Source organism: Austrofundulus limnaeus, unplaced genomic scaffold (assembly GCF_001266775.1).
Source record: "Austrofundulus limnaeus strain Quisiro unplaced genomic scaffold, Austrofundulus_limnaeus-1.0 Scaffold320, whole genome shotgun sequence".
Taxonomy (NCBI): Eukaryota; Metazoa; Chordata; class Actinopteri; order Cyprinodontiformes; family Rivulidae; genus Austrofundulus; species Austrofundulus limnaeus.
The window spans coordinates 30416-52125 of record NW_013952722.1 but is presented as its reverse complement, the minus strand read 5'-3'; the positions used below and the strand labels follow the sequence as shown (position 1 = coordinate 52125).

Genomic DNA, 21710 nt, shown 5'->3' with positions numbered 1-21710 from the left:
CACACACACGCACACACACACACGCACACACACACACACACACGCACACACACACACGCACACACGCACACACACGCACGCACGCACGCATGCACGCACGCACACACACACACACACACACACACACACACACCATGGAGACTAGACGTAGGTCCCCATAAGCACCAGTTGGTCCCCACTAGTAGGGAACTCCTGCGCTCTCGCTGGGCGTGGTGCATTCACTGACACACTGTGAACCGTGCTGCCTTCAGGTCCCAGCTGGTGTGAGCTTCAGGGTCTTGAGTGTCGTCCTGACGGCGCCTTCGCACCGCTGCAGTGTGATGTCACTTCCTGCTGGTGTGTGTATGAAGACGGACAGGAAGTGGGCGGGACACGAACGGCTCGGCAGACGGGACGCACGCCGTCATGTGACCGTAAGTTTCTCGTAGAGTGGATGTCCATCACAGGAAGCTCCACCTCAGCCTAATGATTGGTCCACACATTTTTTCTCCTCCTCTCCAGGTCCTCTATGCCCCGCCCCCTCCATTACCCATGGTGCACTGGTGTGCCGCCCTGCAGCTGACGGGCGTCAGAGCTGTGAACTCGTCTGTTACCGTGGTTACCAGAACTCACTTCCTGTCAGCAGCTTCCTGTGTGAGACTGGGAGTGGTCAATGGGGCGGAGACAACAAGCCGTTGGGCGGAGCCTGTCAGAGTATGACCTTTGAACTCTGCTTAACTTTGTATTCAGTTTTAAACTAGTTGTGATGCAAGCGTGTTGTGTTAGGGTTTATATTGTGTTGTGTTATATTGTGTTGAGTTGTGTTGTGTTGTGTTCAGGCTCTCAGCCCCTGCAGACGGTCTGGTCCTCTCAGATCTGGATGTTGTCGTCCTCCTGCTCTCAGATCAGCACCTTACAGTCGTTGCTGTTCAGCCTGATGACCAGCAGGGGGCTCTGCTCTGCTCAGGTGAGTCTCACCTGTCTGTCACACCTGTCTGTCTCACCTGTCAGTCACACCTGTCAGTCACACCTGTTTGTCTCACCTGTCTGTCTCACCTGTCTGTCTCACCTGTTTGTCACACCTGTCCGTCACACCTGTCAGTCACACCTGTCTGTCTCACCTGTCAGTCACACCTGTCAGTCACACCTGTCAGTCACACCTGTCAGTCTCACCTGTCAGTCTCACCTGTCTGTCTCACCTGCCCATCACACCTGTCTGTCTCACCTGTCTGTCTCACCTGTCCATCACACCTGTCAGTCTCACCTGTCTGTCTCACCTGTCCATCACACCTGTCAGTCACACCTGTCAGTCTCACCTGTCAGTCTCACCTGTCTGTCTCACCTGTCTATCACACCTGTCAGTCACACCTGTCAGTCTCACCTGTCTGTCTCACCTGCCCATCACACCTGTCAGTCTCACCTGTCTGTCTCACCTGTCTGTCTCACCTGTCCATCACACCTGTCAGTCACACCTTTCAGTCACACCTGTCAGTCTCACCTGTCACTCTCACCTGTCAGTCTCACCTGTCCATCACACCTGTCAGTCACACCTGTCAGTCCTACTTGTCTGTCTCACCTGTCCATCACACCTGTCAGTCACACCTGTCAGTCACACCTGTCAGTCACACCTGTCAGTCCTACTTGTCTGTCTCACCTGTCAGTCTCACCTGTCCGTCTCACCTGTCCATCACACCTGTCAGTCTCACCTGTCAGTCTCACACCTGTCAGTCTCACCTGTCAGTCTCACCTGTCTGTCTCACCTGTCAGTCTCACCTGTCTGTCTCACCTGTCCATCACACCTGTCAGTCTCACCTGTCTGTCTCACCTGTCAGTCTCACCTGTCTGTCTCACCTGTCCATCACACCTGTCAGTCTCACCTGTCTGTCTCACCTGTCAGTCTCACCTGTCTGTCTCACCTGTCTGTCTCACCTGTCTGTCTCACCTGTTTGTCACACCTGTCCGTCACACCTGTCAGTCACACCTGTCTGTCTCACCTGTCAGTCACACCTGTCAGTCACACCTGTCAGTCACACCTGTCAGTCTCACCTGTCAGTCTCACCTGTCTGTCTCACCTGCCCATCACACCTGTCTGTCTCACCTGTCTGTCTCACCTGTCCATCACACCTGTCAGTCTCACCTGTCTGTCTCACCTGTCCATCACACCTGTCAGTCTCACCTGTCTGTCTCACCTGTCAGTCTCACCTGTCTGTCTCACCTGTCCATCACACCTGTCAGTCACACCTGTCAGTCTCACCTGTCAGTCTCACCTGTCTGTCTCACCTGTCTATCACACCTGTCAGTCACACCTGTCAGTCTCACCTGTCTGTCTCACCTGCCCATCACACCTGTCAGTCTCACCTGTCTGTCTCACCTGTCTGTCTCACCTGTCAGTCTCACCTGTCAGTCTCACCTGTCTGTCTCACCTGTCTGTCTCACCTGTGTCTCACCTGTCTGTCCTCACCTGTCTGTCTCACCTGTCTGTCTCACCTGTCCATCACACCTGTCTGTCACACCTGTTCATCACACCTGTCCATCACAGTGAATCCAGCAGGTGTTGTCCTCTGACAGGATGTTGTTGTTTTGTTGTTTTCAGTTTTCCTCCTCCGGACGCTCAGTGTCTCTGTGTGACGACTCGTCTGTGGGTCTGCGGTGCGACGGCGCCTCTGTGAGGTTAACGCTCCGATGGACCGCCGCTCTGTCTGACCTGCCCACCTCTGAGCTCCCTGACCTCCATGATGTTGGTGAGGTCCAGCTGACCTTCAGAGGAACCAGTGAGGAACTGGACCTACCAGAGGACATGTCTCTGAGTCTTCATGTCTGTGTTCCAGCTCTGTTCCTGAACGAGTCCAGACTCCTGGACGGGGTCCAGGACCTCCTGGGTGACCTCCGCTCTGCTCTGACCTCTGAACCCAAACTGGTTTACATGACAACCCCCAGCTTCGGCTGTTCCAGAGGTTTCCACCTGAACAGTGATGGTGAAGGCTGCCGTGAGTCCTGCTAATGAAAGATGGAAGTTTAGATAAAATAAAATAAAATAAACAGGAGCCACGTTTACCCATAATGCATCAGTGTCTCTCTGTCTCCAGTCCTTTGTCCCGCCGGCAGTTTCTCCCAGGAGGGGGCATGTCTTCTCTGTCCTCAGGGAACCTATCAGGAAGAGGAGGGGCGGGACTTCTGCAACAAGTGTCCCAGAGGCTCCTCCCCTGCTGGAGCATCATCTGTCAATCAATGTGAGTCTTTTTAATTATTTAGTTTCTATTTTTTCGACCACAGGAAGTAAATAAATAAATTAAAAAAATAAATATATAAATAAATTAAAAATAAATAAATAAATAAATAAATAAATAAATAAATAAATAAATAAATAGCTTTTATTAAAGTTTAATAAACTGAAACCTGTCTGTGTCTCACCTGTCTGTCTCAGGTGAGACAGACTGTCAGAGGCGGAGCCTGAGGTGTTCAGAGCGAGGCGACTTCCTGCCGGTGCAGTCTGACCTCCAGTCCAACAGATGGAGTTGTTTCAGCATCGAGGGGGCGGAGCTTGAATGGACCACCAGTGAAAAGCCTCTAACGGATGACGAGTGCACAGGTGACCACCCAGCAGCCAATTAGAGCTACTCACCTTCACAGCAGTTAAAGGTTTGGTTCTGACCCCGGCACGGGTTTCAGTTCTCAGCAGATTCCAGACTGTTCCTGGATCAGACCTGGTCCTGGGGGCCCAGAACACTGAAGTCCTGCAGACTCTGACCTCTGACCTCACAGCCTGCGTCCAAGGTGACAAGTGTCCACCTCTGTCCACACGTGTCCACCTCTGTCCACACGTGTCCACCTCTGTCCACACGTGTCCTCATAAAGACCGATGATGTCACTCAGACACATGCTCTGACTCATAGTGTTTGTTGTTGTTTACTTTATTGTTTGTTGTTTGTGTCTCAGAGTGTGCAGCGGAGCCGTCCTGCCACCATGTGGCGCTGTTCAACACACAGTGTGAACTCTACAGCACAAACACACAAAACACTGTGTGCAGGACCTCACAGCAGGTGCACACACACACACACACACACACACACACACACACACACACACACACACACACACACACACACAATTTCAGTTAATATCTTGTGTAAATGCTGTAATGACACCACCACACCACCTGGGGGCAGAATGTCCACTATGAGGGTTCAGATCACAGCGAATATTCTGCTTCTGTTTTATTTTTATTTTATTTATCTTGAACATAACATCCCTGTTTGTATAAAAAGAGAAAAAAATATGAGCTTCTTTCTTCCAGAACCACTTCCTGTTTCCTGTTTCCTGTTTCTTGTTCTGAATGATTTCAGCTCACAGTCAAAGTTTCAATCTGGTTAAATTGAGACAAAAATAGAACAAATAAATAAAAACAGTTTCAGAGTTATTTTAGTTTGTGTGGAACTTCAGCTTTATTAAACTAGGAAGTGTGGGCGGGGCCTAAAACAACTTCCTGTTTTCACCTAATCCCTTTACCCATGCTTTAGTTTGTTTACAGGAAGTGAATAAAGGCTTTAATGTCTGTTAACCCTTTGCTCTGCAGACCAGTGGGTTTATGGGTAATCCTCAGGCTGAGTCCTTCGATCAGCTGACCTGCTCTCTGAGAGTGAGGGGCGGAGCTTCAGACCTGCTGGTCCTCAGGAAGAAAGGTGTACAAATAACAAATAATTTATGACTTTAATCATGGCAACCTGAAGTTCCCCAGGTGTTCATGTGTGTTGTTTGTTTTAGGGGCGGAGTTTTCAGTGCAGCGGACGCAGCAGCAGAGCTTTGTGAGGCTGACGATGACCAGGGCGGTCTCAGGTGTGTTCAGGACTCAGGTGTTCTCCTCCAGGCGGACATCTCTGACCGACGCCCACCGCTTCTGTCAGGACGGCTGCAGCCGTGACGCCTGCTGCGACGGCTTCATCCTGAACCACAACACGGTGAACGGAGGTGTGTTACCGTGGAGACGGATCAACAATGAACCGTTTGATTTGTGAGTTTTACATTAATGCCTCCTTTGCTCCGCCCACCTCAGGCTCTCTGCTCTGTGGTTGGCTCAGAGCGCCGTCTGTGCTGATGTGTGACGAACAGGACTGGGATGTGATAGGACAAGGACCAGCCAATCGAAGCTGTGGGGCGGGGCTTACCTACAACAAAGAGCTGTCGGAGTTTGTGTTGAACTTTGGAGGAGAGACGTTTACGTTTGGTAAAAACACAACAAAACAAAACAGAAAAGAGTTTAACTGTCTGTAGGTGCAGGACAAACACTGAGCTGTTTGTTTGTTTGATTGTTTTGATTGTTTGTTTGTTTGTTTGTTTGATTGATTGTTTGTCTGATTGATTGTTTGTCTGATTGATTGTTTGTCTGATTGATTGTTTGTTTGTTTGTCTGATTGATTGATTGATTGATTGTTTGGTTGTTTGTCTGATTGATTGTTTGATTGTTTGGTTGTTTGTCTGATTGATTTTTTGATTGTTTGTTTGTCTGATTGATTGATTGATTGATTGATTGTTTGTCTGATTGTTTGTTTGTCTGATTGATTGTTTGTCTGATTGTTTGTTTGTTTGTTTGTTTGTCTGATTGATTGATTGTTTGTCTGATTGATTGATTGATTGTTTGTCTGATTGATTGATTGATTGATTGATTGATTGATTGATTGTTTGGTTGTTTGTCTGATTGATTGTTTGATTGTTTGGTTGTTTGTCTGAATGATTTTTTGATTGTTTGTTTGTCTGATTGATTGTTTGATTGTTTGGTTGTTTGTCTGATTGATTGATTGTTTGTTTGTTTAGCTGAGTCAGCTGTGCCAAACGACAGAAAGAATGAAGACTACCAGGCGTCCATCATCAGATTCAACACCATCTACCTGAACACAGGTAATCCTCTGTCCAGTCATGTGACCCGTTGTACTTGTGCAGTCTGGTTCAGGTCTGGTTGAGTCTGGTTCAGGTCTGATGGCTTGTTGTTTCAGATCCAGCTGGTGGTTCTGGTTCTGGTTCTGGCTCCTGCTCCTCTTCAGAGACTGCTCCTCTGACAGGTTTGTCTTGAATAAATCCAGCTCAGATTTAAACAGTAGTCTTTCCTCACGGTGAACTTTGTGTTCGCAGCTTCGGATCAGAACAACTTTGAGTCTCTGTCCAACGAGGACGTCCTGGTGGACCCTCAGAGGAGACCTCCTGCTCTGTCCTTCTGGCTCAACAAGAAGAACTACAACTCCCAGCAGGCCCTGCAGTGGTGCCTCTCACGTATGTTACTTCCTGAGGGTTTCATTTGGTGAAAACTCGTCTGGACGCAGTGTGGGGGTCCGGCCTGCAGGGGGCAGCACTCAGCCAGCTTCCTGTCTGTGTTTCAGGCTGTGAGGAAGAGGAGCGGTGTTCTGTCGCTGACCTCAGAGACGCAGAGTCCGATGGGTTCCTCAGCTGCTCCTTGTACCCGGACACCGGGCTCTGCGGGGCCTTCGACAGCGAGCTGGGCCGGTCCTGCAGCCCCGTGCTGCACAGAGCGCCTGACAGGACCTACAGGAAGAAGGGTGGGGGTCCGAACATGATGACTCACTCTGATCATTAATGAACAAACCATGACATCATCCTGTTTGGTACCTGGGTTCTAGTGGACCTGAGAGGACCGGTGAAGACCTTCTATGAGCCGGTTCCCTTCCAGAAACTGCTTTCTCCTTCCATTAGAAGCTGGACCACCATGAAGGACAACACCAGGCTGTCGGAGGGGTACCACACACACACACACACAGAGACACAGAGACACACAGAGACACACACACACGTAACACTTGATGATGATGATGATGATGATGATGAAGATGAAGATGTTTGTGTGTTCAGGTTCACAGTGTGTGAGCGTCTCTGTGACCAGGATCCTTGTTGTCGTGGTTTTGGTTTCGTTCGTTACATCAGAACCTCCGGTAAACACCAGAGCTAACAGAACCTCCTCAGTGCTGCGTGTGTGTTTTAATGATGTCACAGTGTTAACGGTGTGTGTCTGTGTGTGTCTGTGTGTGTGTCTCAGAGGTGGTGTGTCTGCCTCTGACCAGCTTCGGGCTTCAGACGTGCAGTGAAGACGACATGACCACCTGGAGGACTCAGGACTGCAGAACCTCTGAGCTGGACTCTAAACCAGAACCGTTCGGCTGGTACCAGAAACCAGGTACTGACACACACACACACACACACACACACACACACACACACACACACACACACAGAACAGGTGGACAACGTAACATTTGTGTGTCTCCAGTGGATCAGTGGACTCTGTCTCCTGGTCTCTGTCCTCCGTCCAGCCTGCCGGACCTTCAAACCAAAGGTGAGTCTGGACCTCAGCAGCAGTTCTGAAGTTCTGAACCAAAGACCGGGTCAGGTCTGAATGGACCTCTTTAAAGCTGGACCGGGTCAGAACTTGTTCTGTTGTGTCTCAGTGTCGATGGACGAGTGGCACAGCGTCCCAGACTCTGCGGTTCTGGTCGACCCGACTCTCTCTACGTATGATGTCATCCACGTGAGCCGGGACCTGGCCTCGGACCAGAACAGAACCAGAGCCTGGTGTCTGAACGGTAACTCTGTCTTTAAAAAACATAAAACCTCAGGTGAGACCTCGTTAATAAACCCCGCCCCCTCGTTTCCTGACAGCCTGCCAGGAGGCGGAGTCTTGTGTCGCCGTGTCACTCAGAGAGACGAGGTCCGCCACCCGCTGCGTCCTCTACCCCGACACGGTCGTCTGCGGGCTGAGCTCCTCCCCCAGCTCCTCCAGCCCCGCCTCCTCCTGCCGACTGGTCCTCAAAGAGCCCGCCTCCCGAGTCTACCAGCGCACAGGTGAGCTGAGGAGCCAATCAGAGGGGAGGACGGTGTGTGTCAGGACGTCACTCATGTCTGTGTCTCTGCAGGACCGATGGCCCCGCCCACGTCCCTGTCCATACCGGGTCACGGGTCTCTGCAGGGCGCTGCCGTGGACACAGTCGTAGGGTCAGAGACGAGGACGGTGGTTCAGTTCCTCGGAGTCCCGTACGCCCGTCCACCGATCGGACCGCTCCGCTTCGAGGCGGCGCAGCCGGCCGATTGGACCGGGACCTGGGAGGCCCTGAGACCCCGGTAGGTTTTTCTGACCCTGTTTGTAATTAAAGGTTAATGTGAGGTGAGGCTGAGGACACCTGTCTGTCTCAGTCCCAGCTGTGTCCAGCCTGGGGACATGGAGACATCAGCCTCCAGCGAGGACTGTCTCTACCTGAACGTCTTCGCTCCGGCAGCCCAGGTGAGTCCACACATCAGTTCACTCAGACACACCTGTAGATTAAACCGTCTTCACTCACCTGTCCTCAGAGAGCACCTGTCCCCGTCCTCCTGTACTTCTTCAACCCCACGGCCAATCAGAACCCAGGACTGCTGGACGGCTCCGCCCTCGCTGCTCTGGGAAACATGGTGGTGGTAACGGCCAGCTACCGCACGGCGGCGCTGGGCTTCCTGAGGACAGGTGAGTGAACAAACACACACCTACAGGTAGACACAGACAGGTGTTCCAGCTCTGACTCCGCCTCCAGGTGATCTCCGTGGGAACTACGGCCTGTCAGACCAGGAGGCGGCGCTCCGTTGGGTCAACGCCCACATATCCCTGGTGGGCGGGGACAAGAAGAGGGTGACGGTGGGGGCGGAGCGTAGCGGCGCCGACCTCAACAGCCTTCATCTCCTCTCCTCCTCTTCCTCCCTGTTCCAGAGGATGATTCTGATGGTGAGGAGCCTTCATCACAGTCTTCATCATAGTCTTCATCACAGTCTTCATCACAGCCTTCATCATAGTCTTCATCACAGTCTTCATCACAGCCTTCATCATAGTCTTCATCACAGTCTTCATCACAGTCTTCATCACAGTCTTCATCACAGCCTTCATCACAGCCTTCATCACAGTCTTCATCACAGTCTTCATCACAGTCTTCATCACAGCCTTCATCACAGTCTTCATCACAGTCTTCATCACAGTCTTCATCAGTCTTCATCACAGTCTTCATCACAGTCTTCATCACAGTCTTCATCATAGTCTTCATCACAGTCTTCATCACAGTCTTCATCACAGTCTTCATCACAGTCTTCATCACAGTCTTCATCACAGTCTTCGTCAGTCTTCATCAGTCTTCATCACAGTCTTCATCATAGTCTTCATCAGTCTTCATCAGTCTTCATCACAGTCTTCGTCAGTCTTCATCACAGTCTTCATCACAGTCTTCATCAGTCTTCATCACAGTCTTCATCATAGTCTTCATCAGTCTTCATCACAGTCTTCGTCAGTCTTCATCACAGCCTTCATCACAGTCTTCATCACAGTCTTCATCAGTCTTCATCACAGTCTTCATCATAGTCTTCATCAGTCTTCATCACAGCCTTCATCACAGTCTTCATCACAGTCTTCATCACAGCCTTCATCACAGTCTTCATCACAGCCTTCATCACAGCCTTCATCACAGTCTTCATCACAGCCTTCATCACAGTCTTCATCACAGCCTTCATCACAGTCTTCATCACAGCCTTCATCACAGTCTTCATCAGTCTTCATCAGTCTTCATCACAGTCTTCATCACAGCCTTCATCACAGTCTTCATCACTTGTCTGTTTAACTTGTACTCCTCTTCCTGTTCCTGCAGGGCGGGTCCATCTTCTCTCCGTCTCTGGTCCAGTCGGACTCGTCCTCCAGGAGTCAGGTCTTGGACCTGGCCCGGGAGCTGGGCTGCGTCACCTCTGACCTCAGCGACGGCGCCGACATGGTTTCCTGCCTCAGGTCGGCCCCGGTCCAGCAGCTCAACGCCGCTCAGACTAAAGTAGGTCCTGATGGTTTGTGACCGCTCCAGTCCAGTTCTACGCTTCTGACCCAGTTCTGACCCGGTTCTGTTGCAGCTGCTGGCCGTCAGCGGCCCCTTCCAGACCTGGTCTCCGGTCCGTCAGTCTGTGTCTCAGGTGTCCTCCCTCCCTGGAGTGGACCTGCTGCTGGGGACCTCGGTGTACGACGGCCTGATCAGCCGGGCCCGCAGGATCAAGGTCTGGGCTCTGGACTCAGGACTCAGGTGAGACCTGAGGTCTGAGGGGTCAAAGGTCACATGTCCCTCTGTCTCCGCAGGACTTCGAGGCCCTGCAGGGCCGGGCCAACAGTAAGACGGCATTCTACGCAGCTCTGAGCCGCTCGCTGGGTGGAGCCTCAGAAAACCAGCTGCTGAAGGAGGCGGCCAACTGGTTCTACTCCCTGGACCACAGCCCCACCCCCGCTGGGTACAACCTGTTCTCCAGAGCCCTGAACAACGCCACCAGGTGAGCCTGGGCCGGAACCTGGACCTGGGCCGGAACCTGGACCTGGGCCGGAACCAAGGACAGAAACCAGAAACCAGGACCAGGACCAGAAACAGAAACCAGAGCCAGAAACCAGAAACCAGAAACCAGAGCCAGAAACCAGAAACCAGGGCCAGAAACCAGAAACCAGAAACCAGAAACCAAAGCCAGAGCCAGAAGCCAGAACCAGAAGCCAGAAATCAGAACCAGAAGCCAGAAACCAGACCCGGAAACCAGGGCCAGAAACCAGAAACCAGAGCCAGAAGCCAGAACCAGAAACCAGAACCAGAAGCCAGAAACCAGAAACCAGAGCCAGAAACGGAAACAAGAAACCAGGGCCAGAAACGGAAACAAGAAACCAGGGCCAGAGCCAGAAACCAGGGCCAAAACCAGAAACAGAAACAGGAAACCAGGGCCAGAAACCAGGGCCAGAGCCAGAAACAGAAACAAGAAACCAGGGCCAGAAACCAGGGCCAGAGCCAGACACCAGGGCCAGAGCCAGACACCAGGGCCAGAGCCAGACACCAGGGCCAGAGCCAGACACCAGGGCCAGAGCCAGACACCAGGGCCAGAGCCAGAAAACAGAGCCAGAAACAGAAACAAGAAACCAGAGCCAGAACCAGAAACCAGGGCCAGAACCAGAACCAGAAACAAGAAACCAGGGCCAGAAACCAGGGCCAGAGCCAGAAACCAGGGCCAGAAACAGAAACCAGAGCCAAAACCAGAAAGCAGAGCCAGAAGCCAGAAACAGAAACCAGGGCCTGAAGCCAGAAACCAGAGCCAGAAACAGAAACAAGAAACCAGAAACCAGAGCCAGAGCCAGAACCAGAACCAGAAACAAGAAACCAGGGCCAGAGCCAGAAACCAGGGCCAGAGCCAGAAACCAGAGCCAGAAACAGAAACAAGAAACCAGAAACCAAGGCCAGAGCCAGAAACCAGGGCCAGAGCCAGAAACCAGNACCAGGGCCAGAGCCAGAAACCAGAGCCAGAAACAGAAACAAGAAACCAGAAACCAAGGCCAGAGCCAGAAACCAGGGCCAGAGCCAGAAACCAGGGCCAGAAACAGAAACCAGAAACCAGAGCCGGAAACCAGAAACCAGGGCCAGAACCAGAAACCGGAGCCAGAAGCCAGAAACCAGGGCCAGAAACAGAAACCAGCGCCAGAACCAGAAACCAGCGCCAGAACCAGAAACCAGGGCCAGAACCAGAAACCAGGGCCAGAACCAGAAACCAGGGCCAGAACCAGAAACCAGGGTCAGAACCAGAAACCAGGGCCAGAACCAGAAACCAGGGTCAGAACCAGAAACCAGAACCAGAAACCAGGGCCAGAACCAGAAACCAGGGCCAGAACCTGAAACCAGAACCAGAAACCAGCGCCAGAACCAGAAACCAGGGACAGAACCAGAAACCAGGACCAGAAACAGAAACCAGGACCAGAACCTATCAGTTTGTCCTCAGGTTGAGGAATAAAAACTAACAGGAAGTTTGTTTTCAGGGATCTCTTCATCTTCTGTCCCACTCTGAAGATGGCCGCCCACTGGGCCAACAGCAGCGCCAACGTCTTCCTGTACCACCAACCAGAGACCAGCGCCTACAACAGGTACCACCAGAACCAGAACCAGAACATCAACAGCTCAGAGCAGAACTGTAACTGGGCCTTTCTCCTCTGCAGAGCTGATTATTCGGTTCCTCTGGACCTTCAGTTCATGTTCGGGACTCCTCTTCATCCAATGAGCTTCCAGCGTTTCTCCTCCTCTGACCGCCGCCTGTCTCTGGCAGCGATGACCTACGTCTCCAGCTTCGTTCGGACCGGGTCAGAATAACTGAAGCTCCTCCAGCCGGACCTCCTCCTGCAGGTGAACTCACCTTTCCTGTTTTTACCTCAGGAACCCCAACCCGTCCCGAGCCTGGCCCGAGTCGGTCCTGCCCCGCTGGCAGCCGGTCCTTTCCTCTGAGGCTCCGCCCACCTACCTGGAGCTGAACTCCGCCCTCCAGCATCAGCAGGGTCTGAGTCAGAACGCCTGCTCCTTCTGGACTCAACTGGGCCCAAGACTGACCACCAAGACCGGTACCTACTGTAATCTGAGTACACTGATCTGTAATCTGATTACTGTAATCTGAGTACACTGATCTGTAATCTGATTACTGTAATCTGAGTATACTGACCTGTAATCTGATTACTGTAATCTGATTACTGTAATCTGAGTACACTGATCTGTAATCTGATTACTGTAATCTGATTACTTTGGTTTCAGTGAACAGGTAACGTTTAAACTGCAGGTCTGTGAAAGTTTGTTTTGTCTCCAGGTGTGTCGGGGGCGGAGCCTGTCCAGTTATCGGTGACCCTTGACCTGCCGGTGGATTCACCATCCAGCCAATCAGAAGTGGGCTACAACTAGACGATGACATCACCGTACCTTCTTACCCAGAATTCAGTTTGTTTGATTAAAAAACATGATTATGTTTGTTTTCATCAATAAAAGCATCTAAAGTCAGAGGCTTGTTGTGGGCGGGTTTTTACCTGGACTGACAGGTGGTTCGGCCAATCACAGGAGTCGCTCTTATTTCTAATGCCTGTAGAACAATAAAATGTACATTTAACACATATAACACATAAACATTTAAATCTTCTTCTATGTAAAATGTATGTCACAATGCAGTTCAGAAGCAAAATAACTACTATTTTAACTCTTTGTATCTCTGAGATTCAGTGTTGTAAAAATCTGAAAATTTCCACGAGTAAGAACCAATCTCTTCTGTCGCTCACGGTTCAGGAAGTATTTTAATAAACCTTACAGTTTTCACACAGCGGCCAGTTGTTTGAACTAAACTTTTCAGAGATTTTCTCATGTGTTGCAGATGGTTTCTGCCCCGCCCTGTAACGACATCACAATCAGGCCTTCTGATTGGCTGAGGCTGTTGCTGGGCGGAGTAGCCTCTTGAGTTTTAAAACAAAAAGAGGCTCTGTGTAACCCAACATGGCACCCAGATTACTCAGCATTTTTAAGACATACAAAGCTGAAACTTGTTGGGTTGATAGCTGAGAGCTAACTCTACACATTATTAATGCTACTCACAAATTTAAGCTAACTGCTAATGCTAATTTAAAAGAGGATCCAATTCAGAGCTGAAAACTGGTATAGTAGCAGCCAAGAACAAGCTTTGGCAAATCCCGAATGCTAAATAAAAATCCAAGATGGCCGACAGCTAAAATGTAAAATTTCAGCCATTTTTAGACAGATTTGACTCAAATTTGTGATGATAGTGACGTCAACCAGTAAAATCAAATCTTTATTTAAATTGGACGCCACATGCAAGCCCTTTTATAGTTTCTTCAGGAACTATTCTGGTTTAATATCCAATTTTTGTTTTTCTTTGAAACCTTTCTGCAGCATTACTATAAGATAAGGTAAACACAAACAATAAACGTACAGAAACAAACTGAACTGGATCTTTGTGAGGAGTACTTCCTGCTCACCAACATGTTGGCTGAGTTCAAACATGCAGAACCAGTCCAGAGTTCTGGACCTGAAGCTCTGATCCAGAACTATTTAAGCATCCGACCCACTGACCTCAGAGCTGCAGTGTTTCAGAGACAGGAGGAGGGGCCTGGGACACACCTGCTGCAGAGGACAGAGAAGACACGCCCCCTCCTGTTAGAGAACCATCAGGAAACAGATCCTGATCTGCCCGTCTTCATTTCTACTGCGAGGGGGCGGCTGCACGGCCCGCTGCTCCCAAACACTCTGAACTCAGAGAGGCTGCAGCAAAAACCTCTTACCTTAAAGGGGGAGGGGCTATGTGTGTGGGCGGGGCCAACAGGACACGCCCAGTCTCAAATTTACAAACCTCTGCTTTTATAAACAAACTCATGATTCTGTGGGTCCAACTTGTAGAAATGAGAAAATTATAACTTTGATGTTAATTAGAAGCTAAGATTTCCAACAGAACCTAAACGCATCATCTCAGAATGTCCCTGAAGGCAGCAGGATCTGTGCTTCTCTTCAAGTTTTATAAAAGTTTTTAATAAAACTGTGACTAACGAATCAAACTGTTAAACTAAAGGTCCAGATGAATGCTGCCCTCAGCTTCAGAACAGTTCCACCACAGAGAGGAGCTCTGACAGAACCCAAAGCATGATGGGAGGAGTCCCTCCCCCACCTGAGCCCAGGTGAGGCAGGTGTATAAAGGAGCCTTTCTCTCGCCTCCAGCAGCTTCACACACTGACATCTTTGTCACAAACTGGGATTTCCTGCAGGAAGATGGAGGCACTGCTCACACTCTGCATCCTGCTCAGCTTCACTGCTTCAGGTAAAAACAGGATTTTATCTCTGAAGGTTTGATTTAAAACAGGAATAAAACTAAACTTTACAAACAACAGATCACAAATCTGAAGTTTTCTTCAGTTTAAGGAAGAAATAAAAGTCTTCAATCAGTTCATTAATCCATTAATTATCCTGTAATAAACTAAAATATTTAAAATATGTCTCAAGATTCACTTTAACGTTCATTTCCAACAACAACAATATATTTCCTGTCTTTGAAAGGTAAAACAGTAAAAGCTTCTGATTTAAACAGTTTATATCTAAAAAACTGAAACTTCAGATGAAAACTTTTCTTTATGAAGTTTGAAGTTATTTATAATAAATTAATAACAACCAGACGTTTTGTGTTTCAGAGCTTCAGAAACTGATGATCTCAGAACAAACTGTTCTTTTCATCAACACAATAAAAGTTTCCAACAACAAAGTCTGCTTTGTTTAAATATGAATCTTTACTTTCAGGATTTTATTTCATTCAGGGTTTATTCTCTGAGCCAACAGAAAAACACTGCTTTATAATAAATCTGATTATTTTACTAACAACAACTGAAACCTAAAGATTCAGTGTTTCCTGAGGCAGACGGATCATTTCTGTCTGTTTACAGAAGAACTGCAGGAAGTTTTGTTTCAGACGTTCTTCTTTAAACCGTTACTGACGGCACTGCAGCCAGCTCAGACCTCCACTAAATATACTCAAACACATCCTGTCTGTTTAAAACCACCTGAATCCACTCTTTAAACTCTGGACTCGTTTAGGAACAGCTGGATCCTGAGACACAGGTCCAGTTTTCACGTCTTTAAACCAGAACTTTCTTCTCTGAGCAGAGTCTTCAGATTCTTCTTCTCTTGTTTCAGTGTCGACTCAGACCATCACAACCACCATCAGAACCAACAGCTCAGAACCTCCTGAACCCAACACCACAACTGGTCCTGGTCCTGGGGTCACCACTGATGGACCAACAACACAAACCAACCAGACCACCAACCTGGCCTCTGTCTCTCCTGAACCCAAAACCACAGGAGACACCAGAACCAGTAACACCTTAGTTACTGATGGGTCCACCAACCCAACAAAGCTCAATCTTACCATCGCAACCACCTCTCCCAACACCACACTGGACCCAAACAATGGTTCCTCCGAGACCACAACCAGTTCTCCTGAAAACACAACAGAGACTGGAACAACAGTAACACCAAGTCCCAACCAGACCCGGACCCCTGACCAGACCAGGACTCCAAGCTCAACCATTCCCCAGAAATTGACAACCCAGAACTCAGTCCAAACAACGACCCAGAACTCAGTCCAAACAACGACCCAGAACTCAGTCCAAACAACGACCCAGAACTCAGTCCAAACAACGACCCAGAACTCANTCCAAACAACGACCCAGAACTCAGTCCAAACAACGACCCAGAACTCAGTCCAAACAACGACCCAGAACTCAGTCCAAACAACGACCCAGAACTCAAACCAAACAACTACAAGCAGGAACCCAACTGGTACCGCCCCAACAGCCAGCAGTGCTGGGGGGGTTCCTGGATGGGGAGTAGCTCTGCTGGTTCTGACTGCTTTGGTTCTGCTGCTGCTCCTCCTGCTGCTGTTAGCCCTGGTGAGACCATCATCTTTCTACTTCCTGTGTTTATATTCTACTTAGAGACGCTCGATATTGACTTTTTGCCTGTATTTGATATGGCGATATTGTTCAACACTTAATTTCCGATTCTGATATTAACCAATATTACAAAGCGATATTAAGGTGACATCACATATCTCCTGTCAGGGACATTATGTCTGCTTTTTGATACCCCACTGGATGCATTCCACAGGTAAATATTGTCTGTACAAAAATAAAAACCATTTAATTGAAGTTAGGGAAAAAGTGTCATATTTACTTTTAACATTTTGTCTCAAACAATAGTTTGGTTCAAGCTCGCCCTGAGATAATCCAGTTTGATGATGTCATTAATTTCACACAGGTGAACGTCTCTGGACCACAAGCTTTTATTGACACATTTTGGTCAAATCCAGGCAATAATTTATCTGGCTTTTGTTATCAGGAGAAAAACAGATGCCGAAATGTAGAGATTTTATATTTTTATACTAATATCATACAGATAATACTGTAGGCCGATATTATCGGACATCCCTGGTTCTACCTCCTGTTTATGGCGGCACGTTGTGGTGATGACACAAAGGAAGGTACTCTTAGATTTTAGTTAATCTGAGACATGAGAAACTCAGACCCATAAACACCCAAGAACAGATCAGAACCAAACACTGGACTGTTCTGAAGAGGTCTTCTGAGCAGGTAGAGTTCAGTACTTGTGTACAGGTGCAGACCCTGAACTGAAGAGCTTTCATTCTGTAGTGTTTCAGTCACTGGATCAGAGCTGAGGTGAATTTAAAGGTTCTGTTTGTTTCTGCAGCTGCTGTGGTTCTGTTGCTTAAAACGAAGCAGCAGGTACTTCAGTCCCTACGAGCACCTGAACTCCCAAGATCAGATCCCTCTCTACACCACCCACACCCGCTTTGAGGGCTCCAATGGCAGGCAGAACGTGAGTCTAAATTTCCTGTTACAACGTCTCTGTTCTGTCAGAACTTCTTTCCTCTGTGTCAGAACTTCTTTATTCTGTGTCAGAACTTCTTTCCTCTGTGTCAGAACTTCTTTCCCTGTCGGAACTTGTTTCCTCTGTGGAAAAACTTCTCTCCTCAGTGTCAGAACCTCTCCCCTCTTTGTCAGAACTTCTCTCCTCTGTGTAAGAACTTCTCTCCTCAGTGTCAGAACCTCTCTCCTCTTTGTCAGAACTTCTCTCCTCTGTGTAAGAACTTCTCCTCAGTGTCAGAACCTCTCTCCTCTTTGTCAGAACTTCTCTCCTATGTGTAAGAACTTCTCTCTTCTGTGTCAGAACTTCTTTCCTCTGTGTCAGAACTTCTCTCCTCTGTGTCACAACTTCTCTCCTATGTGTCACAACTTCTCGCCTCAGTCTGAACTTCTTTCCTCTGTGTCAGAACTTCTCTTCCCGGTGTCAGAACTTCTGTCCTCTGTCAAAACATTTCTCCTCTGTGTAAGAACGTCTTTCCTTTGTGTCAGAACTTCTCTCATCTGTGTCAGAACTTCTCTCCTCGGTGTCACAACGTCTTTCCTCTGTGTCCGAATTTCTCTCATCTTTGTCAGAAATTATCTCCTCTGTGTAAGAATGTCTTTCCTCTGTGTCAGAACTTCTCTCCTCAACTTCTTTCATCTGTGTCAGAACTTCTCTCCTCTGTGTCAGAACTTCTCTCCTCAACTTCTTTCATCTGTGTCAGAACTTCTCTCCTCTGTGTCAGAAAGTATCTCCTCTGTGTAAGAACATCTTTCCTCTGTGTCAGAACTTCTCTCCTCTGTGTCACAACTTCTCGCCTCAGTCTGAACTTCTCTCCTCTGTGTCAGAACTTCTCTCCTCTGTGTCAGAACTTCTCTCCTCTGTGTCAGAACTTCTTGAAATGAGTCAAAATCCGAACAGGAAACATGAAGAATCAAATCAGATCAATGAGGACAGAATAAAAAAGTTTGATTTCAACTTTAATCACCAGCTGTACAAACTGAAAGTTGTTTTAATGTTTATAAAATAATTATAAACCAGGAAACAGCCTTTAAATCACAGGAATATTCCATTAAAGCTTAAATTTCTTCCACTCAGGGTTTAAATATTTAAACATAAAGACAAGCTGAAGAGTAAAAATATAAAGTATATTTAAACATTTGATTTGTTTCAGGAAGAGTTGGAGAAGTCGATGAAGGAGCGATCAGGAGCTTACACAATCACCCAGTAACTCTTCATCCTGGATTCAAAGGTTCTTCTTGTTAAAGTTAATTTAATACTTTAAGTGTTGCTGATTTTCATTATTAATCTTAATAATGTTCAGATGTTTTCACTTGTAATAATAAACGGTTAGTTTGATGAAGTTCTTGTTTTTTTAATAATCAGTTTTTTGTTCGCTGGTTCTGACCCACTTTGTTCTGGATCATGTGTCAGGAAACAGATCTTTGTTGCAGAACTGATTCTGTTGGATTTTCAGCTGAACTGCAGTGAAAAGATGAAGGTGTGCAGCTGTTTTTATCAAAGTTTAACATTCATCCAATGTTTTATCAGTTTATGTGAGGAAATGTTGAACTTTTAGCTGTTTTTCTGACTCTCTTTGTGTTTTTGTGTGAATAAAAAACCTCCAGCTGTTTCAGAATAAATAAAACTGATCCTGTTTGGTGGGAAAATCCACTCTTGGACACACCTGTTCACTTTATTCACAAACTTTTTTTATTTAAAAATCTAAACCTGAAGAGATGTTGAGTGAAGAAATATAAAATAAGATGAGACTCAGAGCAGCTGATAATTTATGAATGAAATCATTGAGAAAATCTAATGAAGTTTTCTTTGTATTTGATCCTGTCAGAGAACAGCTGATGTTTGCTGCACTTCCTGCTGTTCAGATGGTTTTATTAGCGACACCTACAGGCCAGGAGGACCTTAAACAAAAAGGTTAAACAGAACTAAACTCTGAGAACTGTTCCTTTAGTATTTCTGCACAAACAACAGTCTGAATGTCTCAAATCTCCCTAATTTAGATAAAGAAATATAAAACTATGATGATATTTTGTTCCTGGTGCAGGACTTTTATTGTGAAGTTTTATCCAGCAGCATCATGATGTGGGTCAGGAGGATTTGATTCCACTCAGACCTTTTATTTGCTGCTGTTCAGAAACATCAGCTGCTGCCAAAGGCTCAGAAAGTCCAGAAACAAACACCTGCTGCAGCTCACCTGTCTCAGGTGGAAACAATGACTCAGCAGCTCTGATCCGAACTCAAACCCGTCCTGCGTTCTGTTCTGGTGTCTGCAGGCGACATGAAGCTGCTGCTGCTGTGAAGCAAAACAACCAGTTTAAACTCTTTTACACTTATTTTTTTAAACATTTAATGGTAACAACATTAAATAACAACTTTTTTTTTTCATTCCAAGATAGAAGATCTACAAAAATAAAATGGCAAATGTACACAAGTAAACAGAATGTTTACAAACAGGTGACATAATTAGTTGTTTACTCCGGTGGCCATTTTGTTTTAACTTTTCCCGCCAAACAACAACCACTGGTTAAACTTCACTCACACTGTTACACATCTTCTCTTCAGGACTAGTGTAAAGTTTTTACAGACAACTAGAACCTAACTAATATTCAGCAGCTTTTCCTTGTAATGTTGCAGCTGTTTGTGGCTGCAGTACCATCTTTGACCACTAAACAAAAATTAATGTGTTTACCTTTAAACCAGAGGTGGCGCTGTGGTCATCTGCGTCTTCTTCTGTGGTTTTATGTTAATTACTGACTGGAAGAGGCGCTTTGCCACTAATAACTCATTTTTTATTTAAATTTTATAATGATTAGTAAAATTAAACAAATACAAGGGAAACTGATAAACCTAATTATTTATTTATTGGAAATAATTAAATTATGAACACAGCTGTTTTCTGTGTGAATATATTTCAGTTTACAGGAAACGGTTAAAACAACTTTTTAAAGCAAACTACAAACCACACCCCCTCTCTAATTTATCAGTTGAAATCCAGATCTTTATTAATATAAACCTTTTTTTAATAAAAATCAAACATTTGTAATTATCCGAATATAAACATGTGAAAAATAAAGGTTTCAGGTAATCCATCTGTAAAAACTGAACTTACAGTTCAAACAGTTTTATACTTTAATGAGAGCGAAACAGATGTGATTTTAATAAAACTTTAAAAACTGTTTTATTTGCTTTATAAAATGAGACCTGGAGCCTGATGTGGTCTCTGCTGCCCCCTGCTGGCCTGGAGACTGATGTGGTCTCTGCTGCCCCCTGCTGGCCTGGAGCCTGATGTGGTCTCTGCTGCCCCCTGCTGGTCTGGAGCCTGATGTGGTCTCTGCTGCCCCCTGCTGGCCTGGAGCCTTTATGATTTCCATCAGACCAGTGAAAAGAGACAGGCAGCCTGGTGAGGTCTGGGTTCAGAGGTCAGAGGTCTGGGGTCTGAGCTCAGGGGTCTCCAGGCTCCTCAGCCACAGCTTCAGGGCGTACTTGGTCCCGGTGCTGACCCGCTCCACGTCCGGCCCGCTGACCGGTGCTGTCCTGGTGAAGACGTGAGTCGGCAGCAGAGCCTGGGTCAGAGCTGAGTCTGCAGAAACCTGCGTCACACTGAGGACATCAGAGACACGTTCAGATCCTCTCCAGAACCAAAGTCCACAAGCAGAGACTCAGACCCAGACCAGGTCTGAGCTTCAGTACCTGACTCTGCTGGGCAGCTCGTCCACACAGACGTCCCCCTCCTCTCCGTCCATCGAGGACACGATGGCTGCTGCCAGTCTCCTGTCCACCCACACAGAGGCACTGACCTCAGCTGGACACGGTTTGAGAGACGGCTGAGGACAGAGAGGACAGGGTCAGGACTGAGGACTCAGAGAGGACAGGGTCAGGACTGAGGTCTCAGAGGACAGGGTCAGGACTGAGGACTCAGAGGACAGGGTCAGGACTGAGGACTCAGAGAGGACAGGGTCAGGACTGAGGTCTCAGAGGACAGGGTCAGGACTGAGGACTCAGAGAGGACAGGGTCAGGACTGAGGACTCAGAGAGGACAGGGTCAGGACTCAGAGGACAGGGTCAGGACTCATAAGACAGGGTCAGGACTGAGGACACACCAGGGTCTGCAGATGTTTACCTGCAGCTGCAGGTGAGACAGGGAGGACAGCAGCAGCATGTAGACCACGATGTGGTGTCTCTGAGGACGTCCTCTGGACAACATGTGAGGAAACACCGACTGTCAGGAGACAGAGACACAGCTGTCCACAAACATCTTCATTTATTTACAAATGTTTTATTCAAATATGTCCAACTTTTTCTCTTTGAAACCTGCTTCAGCCAGCATTTAGCTACATTTAGCTAGTGTTTAGCTACATATAGCTAGTGTTTAGTTACATATAGCTAATAAAGGTAAAGGTGCTTTATTTGTCATCAGTGTATGTTTCCACACAATGACGAAATTTGTGCTCTGCATTTAACCCATCCACA

The 21710-nt window shown here is 47.6% G+C and overlaps 3 protein-coding genes and 1 long non-coding RNA gene across 4 annotated transcripts in view; 3 read left to right on the top strand and 1 right to left on the bottom strand.

The window, feature by feature from the left end:
* The window catches only part of tg (thyroglobulin), a gene marked incomplete at its 5' end in the record, with an annotated part of 16535 nt that extends 3726 nt beyond the window's left edge, over positions 1–12809 (top strand). The window contains 33 exon segments of the mRNA XM_014022191.1: positions 252–413; positions 502–693; positions 819–946; positions 2573–2720; positions 2808–2966; positions 3066–3209; positions 3404–3568; positions 3649–3753; positions 3916–4019; positions 4553–4658; positions 4741–4944; positions 5030–5200; positions 5788–5871; positions 5967–6032; positions 6103–6240; positions 6348–6524; positions 6606–6720; positions 6835–6914; positions 7019–7156; positions 7250–7315; positions 7428–7562; positions 7639–7821; positions 7893–8097; positions 8170–8257; positions 8326–8476; positions 8544–8731; positions 9639–9812; positions 9889–10029; positions 10109–10296; positions 11810–11914; positions 11987–12127; positions 12201–12382; positions 12622–12809. Coding sequence (XP_013877645.1) covers positions 252–413; positions 502–693; positions 819–946; positions 2573–2720; positions 2808–2966; positions 3066–3209; positions 3404–3568; positions 3649–3753; positions 3916–4019; positions 4553–4658; positions 4741–4944; positions 5030–5200; positions 5788–5871; positions 5967–6032; positions 6103–6240; positions 6348–6524; positions 6606–6720; positions 6835–6914; positions 7019–7156; positions 7250–7315; positions 7428–7562; positions 7639–7821; positions 7893–8097; positions 8170–8257; positions 8326–8476; positions 8544–8731; positions 9639–9812; positions 9889–10029; positions 10109–10296; positions 11810–11914; positions 11987–12127; positions 12201–12382; positions 12622–12713 — 4625 coding nt within the window.
* A 1437-nt stretch (positions 12810–14246) lies between these two features.
* On the top strand, positions 14247–16291 carry LOC106527342 (cell wall integrity and stress response component 4). The gene is made up of 2 exons (XM_014022185.1): positions 14247–14625; positions 15492–16291. Exons 1-2 carry the CDS (start codon positions 14577–14579, stop codon positions 16289–16291), a joined length of 849 nt encoding a protein of 282 aa, XP_013877639.1. The 5' UTR covers positions 14247–14576.
* Positions 16292–17068: 777 nt separating this feature from the next.
* LOC106527348 (uncharacterized) lies at positions 17069–18893 on the top strand. Its single transcript, XR_001311379.1, has 2 exons — positions 17069–17192; positions 18394–18893. It is a non-coding gene; the product is annotated as an uncharacterized LOC106527348 (long non-coding RNA).
* A 1186-nt stretch (positions 18894–20079) lies between these two features.
* Positions 20080–21710, bottom strand: part of nudt17 (nudix (nucleoside diphosphate linked moiety X)-type motif 17) — a gene marked incomplete at its 5' end in the record, with an annotated part of 4282 nt that continues 2651 nt past the window's right edge. Inside the window, 3 exon segments of the mRNA XM_014022190.1 lie at positions 20080–20840; positions 20931–21064; positions 21361–21459. Coding sequence (XP_013877644.1) covers positions 20654–20840; positions 20931–21064; positions 21361–21459 — 420 coding nt within the window. The 3' untranslated portion in view covers positions 20080–20653.